At 40.3% G+C, this 22,942-nt stretch overlaps 1 protein-coding gene across 2 annotated transcripts in view; it reads right to left on the reverse strand.

Moving 5' to 3' along the window:
• CUL5 (cullin 5) overlaps nucleotides 1–22,942 on the reverse strand; it is a 126,774-nt gene that overhangs the window by 86,637 nt on the left and 17,195 nt on the right. For both annotated transcript variants that reach the window (XM_018059842.1, XM_005689418.3), the window contains exon 2: nucleotides 19,925–20,034. In XM_018059842.1, the coding sequence (XP_017915331.1) occupies nucleotides 19,925–20,034 (110 nt within the window). The remainder of the gene's footprint in view (nucleotides 1–19,924; nucleotides 20,035–22,942) is intronic.

Raw genomic sequence — 22,942 nt, forward strand, 5'->3', positions numbered from 1 at the left:
CTACTGAAAAATGATTCAAGTTATGAGAAAACAGTCAATGCAGTCCAATACAAACATATTATTTAGTACCTCAAATTTAGAAAGATATAAGTAACCTAAAGGTTATTAACTAACAAGGCTAAATAGGCTAAAATTTGGAAAGGTTTTAATAAATGTAGGTCTTACAGTTGGCGATGACATGGTAACATATACAGGAATCTTTTTAAAATATATATATATATTCATTATTTGTGAGGCTGCAAGGGGTCTTAGTTACGGCATGTAGGACCTTCAATCATGGTCTTTAGTTGTGGCATGTGGGATCTAGTTCCCTGACCAGGGATCAAGCCCAGGCTCCCTGCATTGGGAGCACTGAGTTTTAGCCACTGGACCACCAGAGAAGTCCCCTACAGGAATCTTTTAACCTAAAAGGATTACACATATTGAGCAGCCTTGGATAACTCCAAGGAAATCAAGGATTTTTAGAAACAATGTGCTGAGGCCACTAACTATAGCAAGTACTATTTCTGCTGAGATGTATAGTTTAAGCAGGAATCACCACCACACTATGCTAACTTTCCCAGTCAGAAGTGCACAGAGATCAAGCATTATCCTACATGATAAATCAAATTATCAAACAAAGTGGCAAAAATAAAACAAAATAGAAAAACCTACCACATATTGTTCATAAAATATACTTGATTAAATAATTTAAGAAAAATACACATAAACAGGAACGCTACAAAGTTTTTAAATGTCTCAGCTGCTTCTTTCTAAACTCTAACTTCTCAAAAGGCCAAATCATGGATATAGGTTAATATAATGCAAGGAGTTCTATGTTATTTAAGATTAAATTATTTTCTCATGAGGGAAAGAAAAAAAATGAGAACAGCTTAATGTGTATAGATTATTCAGTCACACATCTACAACTCACTGATATAGTATTTTACTAGTGTGTGCACATGCACACACACACACATTATACCAGGTGTGAAACTACTATCCTTAGGAAGACATGGTTGCAAGATTAGTTCTTGACTGGCAGGACTTGAGTTTTCCAAGAGCTCTTACCACTTCCTGAAAAAAATCACTCACTGTGCCTAAACTGCTGCATAAAAATTTTATTTTTGTCAAACACTTGCTTTTTGTCTAGAAGTCTAGAATTTTGGTTCATCTTAGGCAGAACCTACCTTTGTAAACATCTCTATTAAAAGCCCTGGGCAGTGAATTTTTAAGAAGCTGCCCTGGTAGACAGCATTTCATATGTGTTGTCACAATTAGTCGCTATAGGAATTAAGTGGATATGTTTCACTGGAAGAAGATGCTTGGAAACTTGAATCTGGTTTCTCCTGGCCTTTACCAAAGGCACCTTTGTTGCACTTTGCTTTGTACCCTTTACTGTATAACTGATAGCCATGAACACAACTATATGCTGAGTCCTATGAGTCTTCCTAACAATCACTGAACCTGGGAGTGCTCTTAAAGACCACTGACAGGGCTGATGTCAGAAGTGGGACTCATTAAACATGGTGAAAGCACTGTTTGAGAAAAGGAAGGATGGAAGTGGTAGGATGATGAAACTCTGCTACTTGCATGGCTATGAAATCACCCACGATGAATCAGCAGCTGAGCCGCTATCTGCTGAGAGAGGTAAAAGTGACATGAAATTTGAAAATGACAGACCTAACTCTAAGAGAGTTGGCTCATTCAATCTTCAATCTGCTTTGGCCATGATGACTGAAGTGAGAAGAGAAAAAGTACAGTACAGGTGATACCTCTGGTTTCTGTTCTCACCTCCGAACCACAGGAGAAAAGGTCCAAAGTTCTCAAAGGTAAGCTTTGGCTGGACCAAAATTGTTAAACGCTTGTGTTGGTCTCTCTTCCAAGCATGAGAAATTAAAAGTTATATTAGGTCTCAGGGCTGGAGAAGGCTTTAGATAACAAAAGGAAAGGAAAGTATTTCAGCTGTTTCTTCAGCCTAACTACTGCTGCTTTAGCAACCCCTCCATAGTCAGGAACTTCCAACAACTATAATGTTAACATTGTAAATGTTAAATTTATCACTAGGAGTTTGAATAAATATACAATAAGAAAAAAGAGGCAGGGAAAGTTTAAAAGATGCCTTTGTATTTTGTGGCTATTGCATCTGGAGGTATGAGAAATAAAAATATAAAGTATTATATGCTTGCACTCTCATAAACGCTAGAGACGGATCATATCAATCAGGGAAAGTTGCAAAACAAAAAGTTAGATGAGACATAACTTGCTTGCTTTTCACTGCTAGTGAGTGGATTAGAAACTTAAACTGTTTAAGTATAAGAAACAGAATAAATAAATCTCCATAATGGATACTATTAGGTTGGCCAAAAACTTCCTTCAATTTTTTTAAGTAAAAATTAAAAACGCAATTTTTATTTTTACCAAGAATGTGATTGAATATTGTATTCACTGTTTTGTTTCACTGTCTTCAGCCCCTTTTCAGGCAACTTCATAACTCCATCTTCCTAAAACTTTTTATCTTTTGAGCAGAGAATTGCTGCAGGTGCCTTTTACAGTCTTTCAGAGAATTGAAATATTTTCCATTAAGAGAATTTTGTAAAGACCAAAACACAGCACTTCCTGGCAGTCTACTTGTTAGGATTTCACAGTAACTGCAGAGGGCCAGGGTTCAATCCCTGGTCAGGAAACTAAGATCCCATAAGCTACATGGCACAGCAGAAAACAAAACAAAAACAACAAATAAATGGACATCCACAGGTACAATGTCTGATGAATACAGCAGATGAATCTGAACTTTTCAGCCAAGCTGTAACAATTTTTGTTCAGTCATCAAGGATGCTGTCTTGCATTATCCTGATGGAAGATTATTACTTCTCTGTTGACTAATTCTGAATACTTTTCATAAAGTGCTGCTTTTTAGTCTCACTGGGAGCAATATCTGTTGGAATTAAATCATTTGGTTTTCCTGAAGGAGCTCATAATAGAGGAATCCCTTCCAATCTCACCATATATACAAAATCACCTTTTGGATGAAGGTCTGCCTCTGGTGTGGTTGGTGGTAGTTTCTTTCTTTTGCCCCATGACCTCTTCCATTCCACATTATTGTACATTATTTACTTTTCATTGCCCATCACAGTTTGTTTTAAAAATGGAACATTTTTGTTACATTTAAGTAGAGAACTGCATGTGGAAATAAGATTTGAAAAAAAAAGGTTTTTTTGCTTAATGTATGCGGAACCCAAACACAAACCAAGCTGGTGCAAATGATTTTCAATGCTTCATTTGGGTATTCTGAGTATGGCAGCTATCTCCGTCATCATACAGCACGACTGTTCTCAATTAATGTCTTGATTTGAGTACTATCAACTTCAACTGGCCTACCCAAGCATGGACCATCATCCAGTGAGAAATCTCCAGCATGGAACTTTGCCAGACACTTCTGACATGTTGGATCAGTCACAGCACCTTTTCAATATAACGCACAAATCTTTTTTAGGGTTTCAGTTGCGTTTTTACATTTCTTGAAATAATAAAGCACAATATGCCGAAAATGTTGCGTTTTTTTCCTTCATCGATGATAAAATGGATATACAAAAATTCATCAATTTTGATAAGTGTGTTTTAAAACGCACACTGATAATGACAGCTGTTATGATACAATCTTAACAAAATTGTTTCAAATGACATTAAAGACAACTAAATAAACACTACTAGAGCTGGAAGAAACACAAGCTGGAATCAAGATTGCTGGGAGAAATTTCAATAAACTCAGATATGCAGATGACACCACCTTTATGGCAGAAAGTGAAGAGGAACTAAAAAGCCTCTTGATGAAAGTGAAAGAGGAGAGTGAAAAAGTTGGCTTAAAGCTCAACATTCAGAAAACGAAGATCATGGCATCCGGTCCCATCACTTCATGGCAAATAGACGGGGAAACGGTGGAAACAGTGTCAGACTTTATTTTTCTGGGCTCCAAAATCACTGCAGACGGTGACTGCAGCCATGAAATTAAAAGACGCTTACTCCTTGGAAGAAAAGTTATGACCAACCTAGATAGTATATTCAAAAGCAGAGACATTACTTTGCCAACAAAGGTCCGTCTAATCTAGGCTATGGTTTTTCCAGTGGTCATGTATGGATGTGAGATTTGGACTGTGAAGAAAGCCGAGCGCTGAAGAACTGATGCCTTTGAACTGTGGTACTGGAGAAGACTCTTGAGAGTCCCTTGGACTGCAAGGAGATCCAACCAGTCCATTCTGCAGGAGATCAGCCCTGGGATTTCTTTGGAAGGACTGATGTTGAGGCTGAAACTCCAGTACTTTGGCCACCTCATGCGAAGAGCTGACTCACTGGAAAAGACTGTGATGCTGGGAGGGATTGGGGCAGGAGGAGAAGGGGACAACTGAGGATGAGATGGCTGGATGGCATCACTAACTCGATGGACGTGAGTCTGAGTGATCTCCGGGAGATGGTGATGGACAGGGAGGCCTGGCGTGCTGCGATTCATGGGGTCGCAAAGAGTCGGACACGACTGAGCAACTGAACTGACTGAACTGAGAGTCACCTTATAGAAAAACCAAAAGAACTTCTGGCCAAACCAGTATTATTTTTATTTATTGCCATCTCAGAGAAAAGGGAGACAACATGTAAACAAAGGAAATTTCCAAGCAGAAATATACCTTTGAAGTTTTAAAAAGCAGTTTTTAGTTGCTACTGAGCTCTTGTTAAGTCAGATATCTAAGCCTGAAAGGCTGATGATTTTCCAGCGTGATATGCATTATTTTTGAGTGATTAATTTGAACTCTGAGACAAAGAAAATGAAAAGGGATTAGAAAAGTCTTGCTTGTCACTTGGACTTAGAACATAACTACCTGCTCTGCTGCATCTTGGCTCAGCCGCTGCTAAAGAAAAGTCACTGGCTTTTTCAGAATCCTGAATTCACAAATCCTAACTACTTGGATCTGAGTCTAAGCTAAAACTGATAATAGTCTGATACTGGCTATTTAAACCTCAACACAAGCTGTGCTGAACTAAAGCAAGCATATGATCAGTGAACAGGACTTTGACTTAAGGACTGTAGAAGATTTAAGACACCCTCTCTGAAGCCATAAATTGAAAACATCATGGATTCTGGCTGGACCATCTGAATCACTTGCAGATGCCCATAGGAAAGGGCTCATTCTCTGACAGGGCCATCTTCATCAAGTTGTCAGTTACACAGGCCTAAAGTACATTCCTAACTTATGACTATTGCTAAAATTTCTAAGTTGGGAGAATGCCCTCTACTCACTTGCTACAGACTGGAATCACGATTCCCTTTCAGGGAAGTCTCACTGCTATGGACTTGTATCCAGTTTTCTAGATTAGCTGCAGCTTTCAAGAATGAATAAATAACTTGATTTTATTTCCCTCACATTCACCTTACCATTCCTTGCACACACATACGTATTAAGGCAGCTTCATTTTTAACCACAGCTATCTCCAGAAAGGAACTGATCTTTCCCCAGGTGGCACTAGTGGTAAAGAACACACCTGCCAATGCAGGAGATGTAAGAGACCCGGATTTGATCCCTGGGTCAGGAAGATCCCCTGGAGAAGGAAATGACAACCCACTCCAGTATTCTTGCCTAGAGAATCCCATGGACAGAGAAACCTGGCAGGCTTCAGTCATTGGGTTTCAAAGAATCTGGACACAGCTGAAGTAACTTAGCCAGCATAATATACACACTGTACTAGGTAAATAACCAGGACAAAAAAGGTGTAGGAGGTGACATAAACTTATTTTGAAATTTTTTGAAAATTTGGGGATTTCATCCAGACTAATCCCAAATCACACATCTTTCTAGTTGTATAAAAAATTTTTTTTGTAAAAATGTTTCTGTTCATCCTCCAGGTCTGGGTGATTGGGAGAAAAATGAAAAGTTTTCATTGCTGAATGGGACACACAGATTCTACAAGGGAGCAAAAAATAAAACACAGGACCTGGTGAAGTACAGAGAGGAGGACATTGATGTTTGCTTTTCGTAAGTATTCTTGAAAGCTTTTCCTTCTTCCTGAAGGAAAACTCTGGGGGTTGGCTTCCTACACTGCCGTGAGTCCTTTCAATTCAAACTGAATGCCACGTTTCCATCACACCTACCAGTGCTCTGAGATAGCAGGAAGCAGCCCCAATTCCTACACCTTTCACAATGAACACCTCTAAACGATGTCCACACTATGAAGCCAATGAGATGGTGTCATGGATAAAGAAACTGATTGGAACTAATTGCCTTCAGGCAGTCCATCTGAAAACAAGTCATGAATGGACTAAACTTAAAATGCTAAAGTGAATGGCCCCATGGGATGACATACTGAGGGGCCTGTTAGCTTACACTATCGAGTTGGCCAAAATATTCGTTCCATTTTTTCTGTCAGACGGCTTGAGTAGTGCTCAGTTGTCTTTAACTTCATTTGAAACAATTTTGTGACAGCTGTCATATCAGCAAGGATTTTTTAAAAATTTCACCAAAACTGGTGAATTTTCGTGTACCCATTTTAATAATGAAGATGGAAGGAAAAAAGCTACATTTTCAGGATACTATGCTTTATCATTTTAAGAAAGTTAAAAACACAACTGAAATGAAAAAAAATGACTTGTGCATTATATGGAGAAAGTGCTGTGACTGATCCAACATGTCAAAGTGGTTTGCTAAGGGAGGGAATCCTGTCTTATGAGCTCCTTCCAGAAAAACAAATGGTTAGTCCAACAAGTACTGATCCAAATAAAATCAACTGAAAGCAGCACTCAACTTAAAGTACCCTTAGTTAGTCAACAGAAGATGCATTATCTTCCCTCAGGATGACACAAGACCGCATGTTCCTTTGATGCCCAAGCAAAAACTGTTACAGCTTGGCTGGGAAGGTCTGATTCATCCATCATATACACCAGATATCCCACCTTCGGAAGTGCATTTATTTTGGTCTTTACAAAATTCTGATGGAAAAAATTTCAATTCCCTAGGAGACTGTGAAAGGCACCTGCAAAAGTTCTTTGCTCAAAAAGGATGGAAATTATGATATTGCCCCAAAAATGGCAGAAGGTAGTAGAATAAAACAATGACTACGCTGTTCAATAAAGCTCTTGGCAGAGATGAAAAATATGTCTTCTATTTTTACTTATACCTTTCTTATTTTTACAGAAAAAGGTCAGTTTTCATTCCAATCCCAAAGAAAGGCAATGCCAAAGACTGTTCAAACTACCGCACAGTTGCACTCATCTCAACACACTAGCAAAGTAATGCTCAAAATTCTTCAAGATAGGTTACAACAGTACGTGAACTGAGAACTTGCAGATGTTCAAGCTGGATTTAGAAAAGGCAGAGGAACCAGAGATCAAATTGCCAACATCTGTCAGATCATAGAAAAAGAAAGAGAATTCCAGAAAAACATATACTTTCTGCTTCATTGATACACTAAAGCTTTTGACTGTGTGGATCACAACAAACTGTGGAAAATTCTTCAAGAGATGGGAATACCAGAACACCTTACCTGCTTCCTGAAATATCTGCATGCAGATCAAGGAGCAACAGTTAGAACTGGACATGGAACAATAAACTGGTTCAAAATTGGGAAAAGGGTACTTCAAGGCTGTATATTGTCACCCTGCTTATTTAACTTACATGTAGAGTACATCATGCAAAATGCCAGGCTGGATGAAGCACAAGCTGGAATCAAGATTGCTGGGAGAAATATCAGTAATCTCAGATATGCAGATGACATCACCCTTATGGCAGAAAGTGAAGAAGAACTAAAGAGCCTCTTGATAAAGTGAAAGAGGAGAGTGAAAAAACCTGGCTTAAAATTCAACATTCAAATACCTAAAATCATGGCATCTGGTCCCATCACTTCATGGCAAATAGATGGGGGAAAAAATGGAAACAGTGACAGACTTTATTTTCTTGGGCTCCAAAATCACTGCAGATGATAACTGCAGCCATGAAGTTTAATGAAGCTTGCTCCTTGAAAGAAATCTATGACACACCCAGACAGTGTATCAAAAAGCAGAGACATTACTTTGCCAACAAAGGTCCATCTAATCAAAGCTATGGTTTTTTCCAGTAGTCATGTATGGTTGTGAGAGCTGGACCATAAAGAAGGCTGAGCACTGAAGAAAATTGATGCTTTTGAACTGAGGTGTTGGAGAAGACTCTTGAGGATCCCTTGGAAGGCAAGGAGGTCCAACCAGTCAATCCTAATGGAAACCAGTCCTGAATATTCACTGGAACAGCTGATGCTGAAGCTGACGCTCCAATGCTTTGGCCACCTGATGCGAAGAGCTGACTCATCAGAAAAGACCCTGATACTGGGAAAGACTAATGGTAGGAAAAGAAGGGGACGACAGAGGACAAAATGGTTGGATGGGATCACTGACTCAATGGACGTGAGTTTGAGCAAGCTCTGGGAGATGGCAAAGGCCAGGGAAATCTGGCATGCTGCAGTCCATGGGGTCGTAAAAAGTTAGATATGACTAAGCGACTAAACAACAATTTTTACTTTAAAAACTGAGGAAATTTTTGGCCAATCCAATATCTAATTTATGTCTTACCTGGAGAACCCAGAAATGCAAACTCTTTCTTTTCAGGGGTACCATGTGGATCCTCTGAAACTGTATTTCTTTTCCTGTGTACCTGACTATCAAGACACTACCTTCAACCCTGAAAATTTTTCAGGTCAAATTGAACTTTATGGCCCTAGTTGTGCTTTGCTTGACTCTATGCCTCAAGCATGTAAAAACTGTCCAGGGCTTCCCTAGTGGCTCAGGGGTAAAGAATCTGCTTGCCAATGCAGGAGATGTGGGTTCCATCCGTGGGTAGGTAAGATTTCCTGGAGAAAGAAATGGCAACTCACTCCAAAGTTTTTGCCTGAGAGGCAAGAGACCGTGGGGTCCCAAAAGAGTCAGACACAACTTAGTGACTAAACAATACAACAAACAACAGAAACTGAGGGAGAAAGACAGCTGTTTTTCTAAGATAAATGTCATGGTTAGGAGAAATTAATTTTAACTGGGTAAATTTATGCCTTTGAAGGAAACAATAGCAAAGACCAATAAAACTAAAACCTGCTTCTTTGAAAAGATAAACAAAATTGACAAACCATTAGCCAGCCTCCTCAAGAAAAAAAGGGAAAAGACTCAAATCAATAAAATTAGAAATGAAACAGGAGATGTTACAACACGCAACGCAGAAATATGAAGGATCATTAAGAGACTATTATGAGCAAGATTGTATATACCAATAAAATGGACAGCCTCTTAAAAAAGTCTATGCTTCTAAGACTTAATCAAGAAGAAACTGAAAATATGTACAGACCAACTGAAAATAGGTACAGCACTGAAATCAAACCTGTGAGCAAAAAATTTCCCAAAAAACAAATGTCCAGGGCTAGATGGCTTCACAGGTGAATTCCATTAAATGTTTAGAGAACAAATAACAACTATCTTTCTAAAACTCTTTCAAAACAGTGCAGGGGGAGGAACACTCTGAAACTCATTCTACAAGACCATCAGCACCTTGATAGCAAAACCACACAAAGATAACTTACACACACACACACCACACACACACCGCGCACACACACACACACACACACACACAGACACACACACAGACACACACACAGAGTGATATGAAATGTTTCCGGTTCTACTCTCTACCAGTACACAAGCCTTTCCCAAATACAATTTCTGAGCCCAGGTGAAACAAAGCCAGCTATTTGGAAGCTACCAGCTACTTCCTCCCCTGTGAGCAACTAAGGAGCTGGGGGAACGTGAGAGGCAGCCATCCACCGTGTATGCTATTTCTTACCAGAAACAAGGAATTAGTATGTGAAAAATAAGGAAACAGGATTGACCCCAAATACCTAGATGCATATGGAAGAAATGATTTCAGCAAGCCCAGACGCTTGTATTTTCCCATACACAGAATATCGCTAAATCTCTTTATGTGATAAATTTAGTTTTCTCTTAATTAACAGTAATCTTTTAATATTCAGATTACCTACCCCTTGCTGAAAACTTATATACAGCCTGGCTCCTCCCCCGCCTCCTCTGAGTCAACTACCTTGGGGTCACCTGAGATGATGTCTCCCACCACCCTAACATTCCCACCGAACAAACCCTAATTCTCAACGGTCAGTTTGCTGGTATTTTCTTTTTTAGTCTACAACACACACAATATTATGGGCCAGTACCACTGATGTACATATGCAAATATCATCAACAAAAAACTAACAAATGAATCCAATAACATGTCAAAGGAACACATACCATGATCAAGTGGGATTTATCCCAAGCACGCAATGATTCCTCAGTATACATAAATTAATGTGACCTGTTGTTGTTCAGTCTCTCAGTCATGTCCGATTCTTTGTGACCACATGGACTGCAGCACACCAGCTTCCCTGTCCTTCACAATCTTCCGGAGTTTGCTAACACTCATGACCACTGACTCAGTGATGCCATTAAACCATTTAATCCTCGTCATCCCCTTTTCCTGCTCTCAATCTTTCCCAGCATCAGGGTTTTTTCCCAATGAGTCGGCTCTTTGCATTAGGAGGCCAAAGTATTGGAGCTTCAGCATCAGTCCTTCCATTGACACCTCCTTTAGGAATAACTAGTTTGATCTCCTTGCTGTCCAAGGGACTTCCAAGAGTCTTCTTCAAGCACCACAGTTTGAAAGCATCAATTCTTCCACACTCAGCATTTTTTATGGTCCCACTCTCACATTCATACATCAGTTCAGTTCAGTTCAGTTGCTCAGTCGTGTCCAACTCTTGGCGACCCCATGAATTGCAGCATGCCAGGCCTCCCTGCCCATCACCAACTCCCAGAGTTCACTCGGACTCATGTCCATCGAGTCAGTGATGCCATCAGCCATCTCATCCTCTGTCGTCCCCTTTGCGTCCTGCCCCCAATCCCTCTCAGCATCACAGTCTTTTCCAATGAGTCAACTCTTCACATCAGGTGGCCAAAGCACTGGAGTTTCAGCTTTAGCATCATTCTTTCCAAAGAAAGCCCAGGGCTGATCTCCTTTAGAATGGACTGGTTGGATCTCCTTGCAGTTCAAGGGACTCTCAAGAGTCTTCTCCAACACCACAGTTCAAACCCATCAATTCTTCGGAAGTCTGCCTTCTTCACAGTCGAACTCTCACATCCATACATGACCACTGGAAAAACTATAGCCTTGACTAGACGGACCTTAGTCGGCAAAGTAATGTCTCTGCTTTTGAATATGCTATCTAGGTTGGTCATAACTTTTCTTCCAAGGAGTAAGCGTCTTTTAATTTCATGGCTGCAATCATCATCTGCAGTGATATTGGAGCCCCCCATAATAAACTCTGACACTGTTTCCACTGTTTCCCCATCTATTTCCCATGAAGTGATGGGACCGGATGCCATGATCTTCGTTTTCTGAATGTTGAGCTTTCAGCCAACTTTTTCACTCTCCTCTTTCACTTTCATCAAGAGGCTTTTTAGTTCCTCTTCACTTTCTGCCATAAGGGTGGTGTCATTTGCATATCTGAGGTTATTGAGATTTCTCCTGGCAATTTTGATTCCAGCTTGTGTTTCTTCCAGTCCAGTGTTTCTCATGATGTACTCTGCATAAAAGTTAAATAAGCAGGGTGACAATATACAGCCTTGACGTACTCTTTTCCTATTTGGAACCAGTCTGTTGTTCCATGTCCAGTTCTAACTGTTGCTTCCTGATCTGCATACAGATTTCTCAAGAGGCAAGTCAGGTGGTCTGATATTCCCATCTCTTTCAGAATTTTCCACAGTTTATTGTGATCCACACAGTCAAAGGCTTTGGCATAGTCAATAAAGCAGAAATAGATGTTTTTCTGGAACTCTCTTGCTTTTTCCATGATCCAGCGGATGTTGGCGATTTGATCTCTGGTTCCTCTGCCTTTTCTAAAACCAGCTTGAACATCAGGAGTTCATGGTTCACTAATTGCCAAAGCCTGGCTTGGAGAATTTTGAGCATTACTTTATTAGCATATGAGATGAGTGCCACTGTGCGGTACTTTGAGAACTCTTTGGCATTGCCTTTCTTTCAGACTGGAATGAAAACTAACCTTTTCCAGTCCTGTGGCCACTGATGAGTTGTCCAAATTTGTTGGCATATTGAGTGCAGCACTTTCACAGCATCATCTTTCAGGATTTGAAATAGCTCAACTGGAATTCCATCACCTCCACTAGCTTTTGTTCATAGTGATGCTTTCTAAGGCCCACTTGACTTCACATTCCAGGATGTCTGGCTCTAGATGAGTGATCACACCATCGTGATTATCCAGGTCGTGAAGATGTCTTTTGTACAGGACTTCCCTGGTGGCTTAGACGGTAAAGCGTCTGTCTACAATGCGGGACACCTGGGTTCGATCCCTGGGTCAGGAAGATCACCTGGAGAAGGAAATGGCAATCCACTGCAGTACTATTGCTTGGAAAATCCCACGGACAAAGGAGCCTGGTAGGCTACAGTCCATGGGGTCGCAAAGAGTCAGACACAACTGAGCAACTTCACTTCACTCTGTGTATTCTTGCCACCTCTTCTTAATATCTTCTGCTTCTGTTAGGTCCCTACCATTTCTGTCCTTTATCGAGCCCATCTTTGCATGAAATGTTCCTTTGGTATCTCTGATTTTCTTGACGAGATCTCTAGTCTTTCCCATTCTGTTCTTTTCCTCTATTTCTTTGCCTTGATCGCTGAAGAAGGCTTTCTTATCTCTTCTTGCTATTCTTTGGAACTCTGCATTCAGATGCTTATATCTTTCCTTTTCTCCTTGGCTTTTCACTTCACTTCTTTTCACAGCTATTTGTAAGGCCTCCCCACACAGCCATTTTGCTTTTTTACATTTCTTTTCCATGGGGATGGCCTTGATCCCTGTCTCCTGTACAATGTCACGAATCTCATCCCATAGTTCATCAGGCACTCTATCTATCAGATCTAGGCCCTTAGATCTATTTCTCACTTCCACTGTATAATCATAAGGGATTTGATTTAGGTCATACCTGAATGGTCTAGTGGTTTTCCCTACTTTCTTCAATTTAATTCTGAATTTGGTAATAAGGAGTTCATGATCTGAGCCACAGTCAGCTCCTGGTCTTGTTTTTGTTGACTGTATAGAGCTTCTCCATCTTTGGCTGCAAAGAATATAATCAATCTGGTTTCGGTGTTGACCACCTGGTGATGTCCATGTGTAGAGTCTTCTCTTGTGTTGTTGGAAGAGGGTGTTTGCTATGACCAGTGCATTTTCTTGGCAAAACTCTATTAGTCTTTGCCCTGATTCATTCCGCATTCCAAGGCCAAATTTGCCTGTTACTCCAGGTGTTTCCTGACTTCCTACTTTTGCATTCCAGTCCCCTATAATGAAAAGGACATCTTTTTTGGGTGTTAGTTCTACAAGGTCTTGTAGGTCTTCATAGAACCTTTCAACTTCAGTTTCTTCAGCGTTACTGGTTGGGGCATAGACTTGGATTACCGTGATATTGAATGGTTGGCCTTGGAGACGAACAGAGATCATTCTGTCGTTTTTGAGATTGCATCCAAGTACTGCATTTCGGACTCTTTTGTTGTCCATGATGGCTACTCCATTTCTTCTGAGGGATTCCTGCCCGCAGTAGTAGATATAATGGTCATCTGAGTTAAATTCACCCATTCCAGTCCATTTTAGTTTGCTGATTCCTAGAATGTCAACGTTCACTCTTGCCATCTTGTTTGACCACTTCCAATTTGCCCTCTTTCATGGACCTGACATTCCAGTTCCTATGCAATATTTCTCTTCACAGCATCGGACCTTGCTTCTATCACCAGTCACATCCACAGCTGGGTACTGTTTTTGCTTTGGCTCCATCTCTTCATTCTTTCTGGAGTTATTTCTCCACTGATCTCCAGTAGCATATTGGGCACCTACTGACCTGGGGAGTTCCTCTTTCAGTATCCTATCATTTTGCCTTTTCATACTGTTCATGGGGTTCTCAAGGCAAGAATACTGAAGTGGTTTGCCATTCCCTTCTCCAGTGGACCAAATTCTGTCAGACCTCTCCACCATGACCCGCCCGGCTTGGGTTGCCCCGTGGGCATGGCTTAGTTTCATTGAGCTAAACAAGGCTGTGGTCCTAGTGTGATTAGATTGACTAGTTTTCTGTGAGTATGGTTTCAGTGTGTCTGCCCTCTGTTGCCCTCTTGCAACACCTACCATCTTACTTAGGTTTCTCTTACCTTGGGCGTGGGGTATCTCTTCACAGCTGCTCCAGCAAAGCGCAGACGCCGCTCCTTACCTTGGATGAGGGGTACCTCCTCACTACCGCCCTTCCTGACCTTCAACGTGGGATGGCTCCTCTAGTCCCTCCTGCACCTGTGCAGGCACCACTCCTTGGACATGGGGTTGCTCCTCCCAGCCGCTGCCCCTGGCCTTGGGGGTGGGGTGGCCCCTCCCGGCCGCCACCCCTGACCTCGGGAGCGGGGTGGCTCCTCTTGGCCGCCACCCCTGACCTGGGACGCAGGGTGGCTCCTCTTAGTGCGCAACTGGCACACTAAGCCCAGGTGGCTGCGACCAGCGCACATAACTACAGGAAAAAACACACCTTTGACTATACAGACCTTTGTCAGCAAAGTAATGCCTGCTCTTTAATACACTATCTAGGTTTGTCACAACATTTCTTTCAAGAACCAAGCATCTTTTAATTTTATGGCTGCAGTCACTGAACACAGTGATTCTGGAGCCCAAGAAAATAAAGTCTGTCACTATTTCCATATTTTATCCCATCTATTTGTCATGAAGTGATGGGACCAAATGCCATGATCTCAGTTTTCTAAACGTTGAGTTTTAAGCCAGCTTTTTCACTTTCCTCTTTCATGTTCATCAAGAGGCTCTTTAGTTCCTCTTTACTTTCTGCCATTAGGGTGATGTCATCTGCATATGTGAGGTTATTGATCTTTTTCCCGGCAGTCTTGATTCCAGCTTGTGATTCCTCCAGCCCAACATTTCACACGATGTACTCTACATATAAATTAAATAATCAGGGTGACAATATATAGCCCTGAAGTACTCATTTCCCAATTTTGAGCCAGTCCATTGTTCACGTCCAGTTCTAACTGCTGCTTCTTGGCCTGCATACAGGTTTCTCAGGAGGCAGGTTAGGTAATCTGGTATTCCCATCTCTTGAAGAATTTTCCACAGTCTGTTGTGATCTACACAAAGGCTTTATCATAATCAACAAAGCAGAGAATAGATGTTTTCTGAAATTCCCTTGCTCTCTCTATGATCCAGTGGATGTTGCCAATTTGATCTCTGGTTCCTCTGCCTTTTCTAAATCCAGCTTGCACACCTGCAAGTTGTCAGTTCATGTACTGTTAAAGCCTAGCTTAAGGAATTTTGAGCATTACCTTGCTAGCATGTGGAATGAGTGCTATTATGTAGTAGTCTAAACATTCTTTGGCATTGCCTTTCTTTGGGACTGAAATGAAATCTAACCTTTTTCAGTCCTGTGGCCACTGCTGAGTTGTCCACATTTGCTGGCATATTGAGTGCAGCACTTTCACAGCATCATCTTTAAGGATCTGAAATAGCTCAGCTGGAATTTCATCACCTCCACTAGCTTTGTTCATAGTAATGCTTCTGAAGCCCCACTTGACTTCACATTCCAGGATGTCTGGCTCTAGGTGAGTGATCACACCACTGTCGTTATCCAGGGCCTTTTTGTATAGTTCTTCTGTGTATTCTTGCCACCTCTTCTTAATCTTTTCTGCTTCTGTTAGGGCCTCACTGTTTCTGTCCTTTATTGAGCCCATCTTTGCAGGAAATGTTCCCTTGGTATCTCTAATTTTCTTGAAGAAATCACTAGTTCTTCCCATTCTTCCTCTTTCCCTCCCATTGTTTTCCTCTATTTCCTTGCATTGTTCACCTAAGAAGGCATCTTATCTTTCCTTGCTATTCTTTGGAACTCTGTATTCACATGGGTGTATCTTTCCTTTTCTCCTTTGCCTTTCTTTTTCTTCTTTTCTCAGCTATTTGTAAGGCCTCCTCAGACAACCATTTTGCCTTGCTGCATTTCTTTTTCTTGAGGATGGTTTTGATCACTAACTCCTGTACAATGTCACACACTTCTGTCCATGGTTCTTCAGGCATTTATCAGATCTAACCCCTTGAATCTATTTGTCACTTCCACTGTATAATCATAAGGGATTTTATTTAGGTCATACCTGAATGGCCTAGTGGTTTTCCCTACTTTCAATTTAAGTCTAAATTTCACAATAAGGAGGTGATGATATGAACCACAGTCATCTTCAGGTCTCGTTTTTGCTGACTGTATAGCATTTCTCCATCTTTGGTTACAAAGAATATAATTCATCTGATTGCATCTGGTTAACTTATATGCAGAGTACATCATGAGAAACGCTGGACTGGAAGAAACACAAGCTGGAATCAAGACTGCTGGGAGAAATATCAGTAACCTCAGATATGCAGATGACACCACCCTTATGGCAGAAAGTGAAGAGGAACTAAAAGGCCTCTTGATGAAAGTGAAAGAGCAGAGTGAAAAAGTTGGCTTAAAGCTCAACATTCAGAAAACGAAGATCATGGCATCTGGTCCCATCACTTCATGGGAAATAGATGGGGAAACAGTGGAAACAGTGTCAGACTTTATTTTTCTGGGCTCCAAAATCACTGCAGATGGTGACTGCAGCCATGAAATTAAAAGATGCTTAGTCCTTGGAAAAAAAATTATGACCAACCTAGATAGCATATTCAAAAGCAGAGACATTACTTTGCTGACTAAGGTCCATCTAGTTAAGGCTATGGTTTCTCCTGTGGTCATGTATGGATGTGAGAGTTGGACTGTGAAGAAGGCTGAGCACCGAAGAATTGATGCTTTTGAGCTGTGGTATTGGAGAAGACTCTTGAGAGTCCCTTGGACTGCAAGGAGATCCAACCAGTCCATTCTGAAGGAGATCAACCCTGGGATTTCTTTGGAAGGAACGATGCTAAAGCTGAAACTCCAGTACTTTGGCCACCTGATGTGAAGAGTTGACTCATTGGAAAAGACTGTGATGCTGGGAGGGATTGGGGGCAGGAGGAGAAGGGGATGACCGAGGATGAGATGGCTGGATGGCATCACTGACTTGATGGACGTGAGTCTGAGTGAACTCCGGGAGTTGGTGACGGACAGGGAGGCCTGGCGTGCTGCAATTCATGGGGTCACCAAGAGTCGGACACGACTGAGCAACTGAACTGAACTGAACTGAACTGATGTCCACATGTAGAGTTGTCTCTTGTGTTGTTGGAAGAGGGTGTATACTATGACCAGGGTATTCTTTTGGCAGAAGTGTTTGACCTTTGCCCTGCTTCATTTTGTACTCCATGTCCAAACTTGACTGCTACTCTCGGTATCTCTTGACTTCCTACTTTTGCATTCCGGCCCCCTATGATGAAAAGGACATCTTTTTTTGGTGTTACACCACATTAACAAAGTAAAAGATAAAAATCATATGATAATCTCAATAGATGCAAAAAAGGCTTTTGAAAAAATTCAACACTGATTTCTGATGACAACCTCTCTGGAAAATGGTCATAGAAGGAACCTATCAACATAAGAAAGGTCATATATGACAAACCCACAACAAACATTTTTCTTAATGGAGAAAAACTGAAAGCATTTCCTCTAAGAACAAGGTAACACTTGCCACTATTATTTCAAGACAGTTTTGGAAGTCCTAGCCATGGCAATTAGAGAAGAAAAAGAAATAAAAGGAATCAAGAATGGAAAAGAAGTCCTAAAACTCTGTCTGCAGATGACATAATACTACACATAGAAAACCCTAAAGATACCCTCAGAAAATTACTGGAGTTCATCAGTGAATTTAGTAAAGTCACAGAATACAAAATCAATACACAGAAATCCCTTGCATTCCTACACACTAACAGTGAAAAATCAGAAAGAGAAATGCAGGGAACAATCCCACTCACCACTGATACAAAAATAAAATACCTAGGAGTAAACCTATCTAAAGACATTAAAGACCGGTATTTAGAAAACTACAGAACACTGATGAAACAAATAAAAGAGGACACAAAGTTGGAGTGGATGAATCAATACTGTGAAAATTACTATACTATCTAAAGCAATCTACAGATTCAGTGCAATCCCTATCAAATTACTAATGGCATTTTTCACAGAACTAGAACAAAAGACTTTACAATTTGTATGGAAATACCAAAGACCCCAAATAGCCAATGCAATCTTGAGAAAGAAAAATGAAACTGGAAGAAATCAACCTTCCTGACTTCAGACTATGCTACAAAGCTGCAGTAATCAAGACAGTATGGTACTGGTACAAAAAACAGAAATATAGACCAATGGAACAAGATACAAAGCCCAGAGATAAACCCACACATCTATGGACACCTTATCTTTGACAAAGAGGGCAATGGAGAAAAGACAACCATTTCAATAAGCAGTGCTGGGAAAACTGGACAGCTATGCGTAAAAGAATGAAATTAGAAAACTTTTTAATACCATACACAAAAATAAACTCAAGATAGATTAAAGACCTAAATGTAAGGCCAGAAACTATAAAACTCTTAGAGGAAACTACAGGCAAAACACTCTTTGACATAAACCCCAGCATGATCCTCTTTGATCCACCTCCTAAAGTAATGAAAATAAAAACAAAAATAAAGAAATGGGGCCTAATTAAATTTAAAAGCTTTTGCACAGCAAAGGAAACTTCAAACAAGATGAAAAGACAACCCTCAGAATGGGAGAAAATAATCAAAAAAGAAGCAACTGTCAAAAGCTTAATCCCCAAAATACACAAGTAGTTCACATAGCCAACATCAGAAAAACAAACAACCTAATCAAAAAAACGAGTGGAAGATTGAAACAGACATTTCTCCAAAGATGATACACAGATAGCCAACAAATACATGAAAAGATACTCAACATCTCTCATTATTAGAGAAATGCAAATTAAATTACAATGAGGTACCATCTCATATAAGTCAGAATGGCCATTATAAAAAAAAAAATCTACAAAGAGTAAGTGCTGGAGAGGATGTGGAGAGAAGGAAACCCTCTTACATCATTTGTGGGAATATAAATTGATATAGCCATGATGAAAAACAGTATGGAGATTCCTTTAAAAACTAGGAAAAATAAAACCACCACCAAATGACCCAGCCACCCCACTCTGGGTATATACCCTGAGAAAATAGTAATTCAAAAAGACACATGTTCCCCAACCTTCAAAGCAGCACTATTTACATTAGCCAGGAAACAGAAGCAACCTAGATGTGTCCACTGACAGATGAATGAATAAAGAAGTTGTGGTTGATAAATACAATGAAATATTAATGAATGAAAGTCGCTTAGTCTAGTCCAACTCTTCACAACCCCACAGACTACACAATCCGCGGAATTCTGCAGGCCAGAATACTGGAGTGGGTAACCTTTCCCTTCTCCAGGGGATCTTCCCGAACCAGGAATTGAACCGGGTCTCCTGCATGGCAGGTGAATTCTTTACTAGCTGAGCTATCAGGGAAGCCTAGGAATGGTTCAGTGATTGGGGGTACCCCAATACCAGTAATGGGCTTCTCAGACAGTAAAGAATCTGCCTGCAAGGCAGGAAACACAGGTTCGATCCCTGGGTCAGGAAGATCCCGGGAGAAGGAAATGGCAACCTACTCCAGTATCCCTGCCTGGGAAATCCATGGACAGAGAAGCCTGGTGGGCTAGAGTCTACAGCTCACAAAGAGTTGAACTCCACTGAGTGACTAACATTTTCACTTTCAATGCCAGTAATTACTTCAAACAGGTAGGCTGTCCAATCTGGAGCCAATATTCCATTTGAATACAGCCACCAAAATTTCCTTTATGTTAGCAAAAAGTTAGAATGAATCAATTACTTACGAAAACAGATCAAACCACTGCTGTTTTGTAACAGATTCCTGGCGTAAAAGCTTCAGAACAATTGGACGCATGAAATCCCATTTGTCTTCAAACTGAAGAGAACCTTTATTCTAAAAAAAAAAAAAAAAAATAGGACAGAGTAGTTCAAGGGCAGTTAAATCAGAAGTGGGTTATTTTTATCTCATAAGAGACAACCAGAGAAATTTAAAAGAATCAGATTTCCATAATGGAATCCCTATAACTTAATCTGGTATCAAGGAATCACAGGAAGAACTCACCATAAGAGGAAAAAAAAAAAGTTAAATGAAAGGGTATAGTGAAGAATTTAGCCTTCTCCAAAGACCATGTCTGGCCTTTGCCCTTGGCTTCCAGTAAGCAGTATCCCTGAGTCCTGGGAATGTAGTGATAAGAGAGTCCCTGGGGGCCTTGGGTCATACTGGAAAATCTAACAATGTGATTTAGGGAGGGGACTGGTAAACCCATATAGTTTTAGGGTGGGAGCTGGTCAATCCAGAAATACCAACAATGAGATTTTGGGATCATTGCAATTTGGGGTCATTTGTGATTTGGGGTCAACGTGGAGACAGAGATTACCCACATGAGCAATGCCTACAGGACGAAGCCTTAATAAAAATTTTGGACACCGAAGTTTGTGTGAGCTTCTCCGGCTGGCAGTACTTATATGCCCTGCATTTAATGAGGGAAAGAGAGAAGAACTGACAACACCAGAGAGGACAAGGGAAGCTCTGTTTTTGACCCTCCTGGACACCAACCTACATGTTTCTTCCTTTAGCTGAAAAAAGGCCCTCAATAAACCATAACCATCAGCAGAGCAGTTTTCAGTAAGACCTTACGGAGTATTTTCACAGATTTATGAATATCTCTAACAAATTATTGAGTCTCAGTATTTTGGGAACGTCCCAAATTTGCAGCTAGTGTCAGAAGTAAGGGTGGTCTTGTGTTTAGAGACTGTGCCCTAACTCCTCACAAAAAGTACATTGAAAATCCAAATAAACTCTGATAGCTGAGGAAGGAAAAAAAAACAGAAAGATACCCATCTCATTTTATAACGCTTATAAAACCTTGATATCAAACTGTGAGACAAGAACAAGAAATGGTAATTCTAGACCTATCTAATTTAAAAATATAGATGCAAAACCCTTAAAAATATTAGTAAATTAAATTAAGTGGCATATCAAAAAAATAATACTTCATAATCATACATGTTTATTCCAGTAATGTGAAAGTGGTTCAATATTAAGGGGAAAAAATTCATTATTAAATGGGGCAGCACTCCATATGTGTTAGTCATGAATACTTTTTATTTTCAAGTTAACTATGGCCATATGACTTGGCTTAATCAATAAATTTCAACAAAAATCATTACTTTTCTAATATGGCAGCACCAAACACCCTTACAAATTTCACTACTGATTTTACTATACATTTGTTGAGAATGTTGCTCCCTTGTATCAGATAAGATCCACGCACTGAATGGAATCTTCGAACTCCCTGAAATTATATTTCAGAAGCAGTTTTTAAACATACGGTCTAAGAAAAATCTACACCAGGATCACCTAGAGTGGTAATTACACAAATATTTATAAAACCTATTACAGACTTGCTGGATCGGAAATCTCTTGAGTTCAGAATTTACATGTTAGCAAATTCATGATAAAACTACATAAAAATATTACAAAGTCTATAACCCCAAGAAGATTAAGAACTCCTAACATTTAAGTTTTGTGAAAGCAAATGATACTTCTTATATCTACACAGTTGATCCTAAAAGTAACTGTACTGTCTCACCCTAGGTACCTACTTTTATCACAAAATAATCTTCTTATGAAGACCCAGGAGATACTAAAAAATTAGTACTGGGATTAGCTGTGCTTCCCTGAACAACTACTTTGTTTTTACCTTCTGGACTTAAGCGAATCATGTAGGTAACTTTGCTCTTCTTAGTACTGGTTAATGAGAAATTCAGTCAGATTTGTGATGCTATGGTATATACTTTGTGAACTAATCTTATGGCCGGCTTCATTTTTTCTGTTATTAGTTTCCTATAACTATCTTCTTCATTTACTCTTCCCTCTGAGGGAAGGGTGGGCAAATGAACAAATATGGAAGAAACACAGAAAGGACATGTAAATCTTTTCTTGACTATGACATGAAGACTCATAATACCCTCTTAAAAAAAGAGTATTTTATAATGTCAACTAAGTCTATTTCCACAGGCAATTCTGCCAACTGATAAAATGAAACATAGTATAAATCCTGCAATTAAAAATCAAAAAGGTACAAAAGACTAAACAGGTATCTGAGATAAACACTGGTTAGGCTCTGAAACCTATCAGCTATGGCAAAATGACAGGAAAATCTATCATCAAAAAGATAGGAAACAGTCTCCTATTTGATGAAACATACAAGATTACAGAAAAATTTTCCTCTAATACTCAGTTAAAGGAGGAATTAAATAATAGAATCTTCTATCAAGCTTTTATGAGTGAGTGAGTGAAGTCGCTCAGTCATGTCTGACTCTTTGCGACCCCACGGACTGTAGCCCACCAGGCTCCTCCCCCATGGGATTCTCCAAGCAAGAGTACTGGAGTGGGCTGCCATTTCCTTCTCCAGGGGATCTTCCTGACTCAGGGATCGAACCCGGGTCTCCTACATTCCAGGCAGACGCTTTAACCTCTGCGGCACCAGGGAAGCTTTTTATAGTAGATTCCAAAAACGATGCTCAAGTAGTTCCTTGACCTATTCTCTGTCAAACTGAAGAGCACATCATTAAATCATAGCTAACTATCAGACACCAAACCTACTATCTACGAAAGATATTAATAAGCAACTGCTACTGCTAAGTCACTCCAGTTGTGTTCGACTCTGTGCAACCCCATAGACGGCAGCCCACCAGGCTCCCCCATCCCTGGGATTCTCCAGGCAAGAACACTGGAGTGGGTTGCCATTTCCTTCTCCAATGCAGGAAAGTGAAAAGTGAAAGTGAAGTTGCTCAGT

The sequence above is a fragment of the Capra hircus genome, chromosome 15 (genome assembly GCF_001704415.2).
Source record: "Capra hircus breed San Clemente chromosome 15, ASM170441v1, whole genome shotgun sequence".
In the NCBI taxonomy this organism is placed as follows: domain Eukaryota; kingdom Metazoa; phylum Chordata; class Mammalia; order Artiodactyla; family Bovidae; genus Capra; species Capra hircus.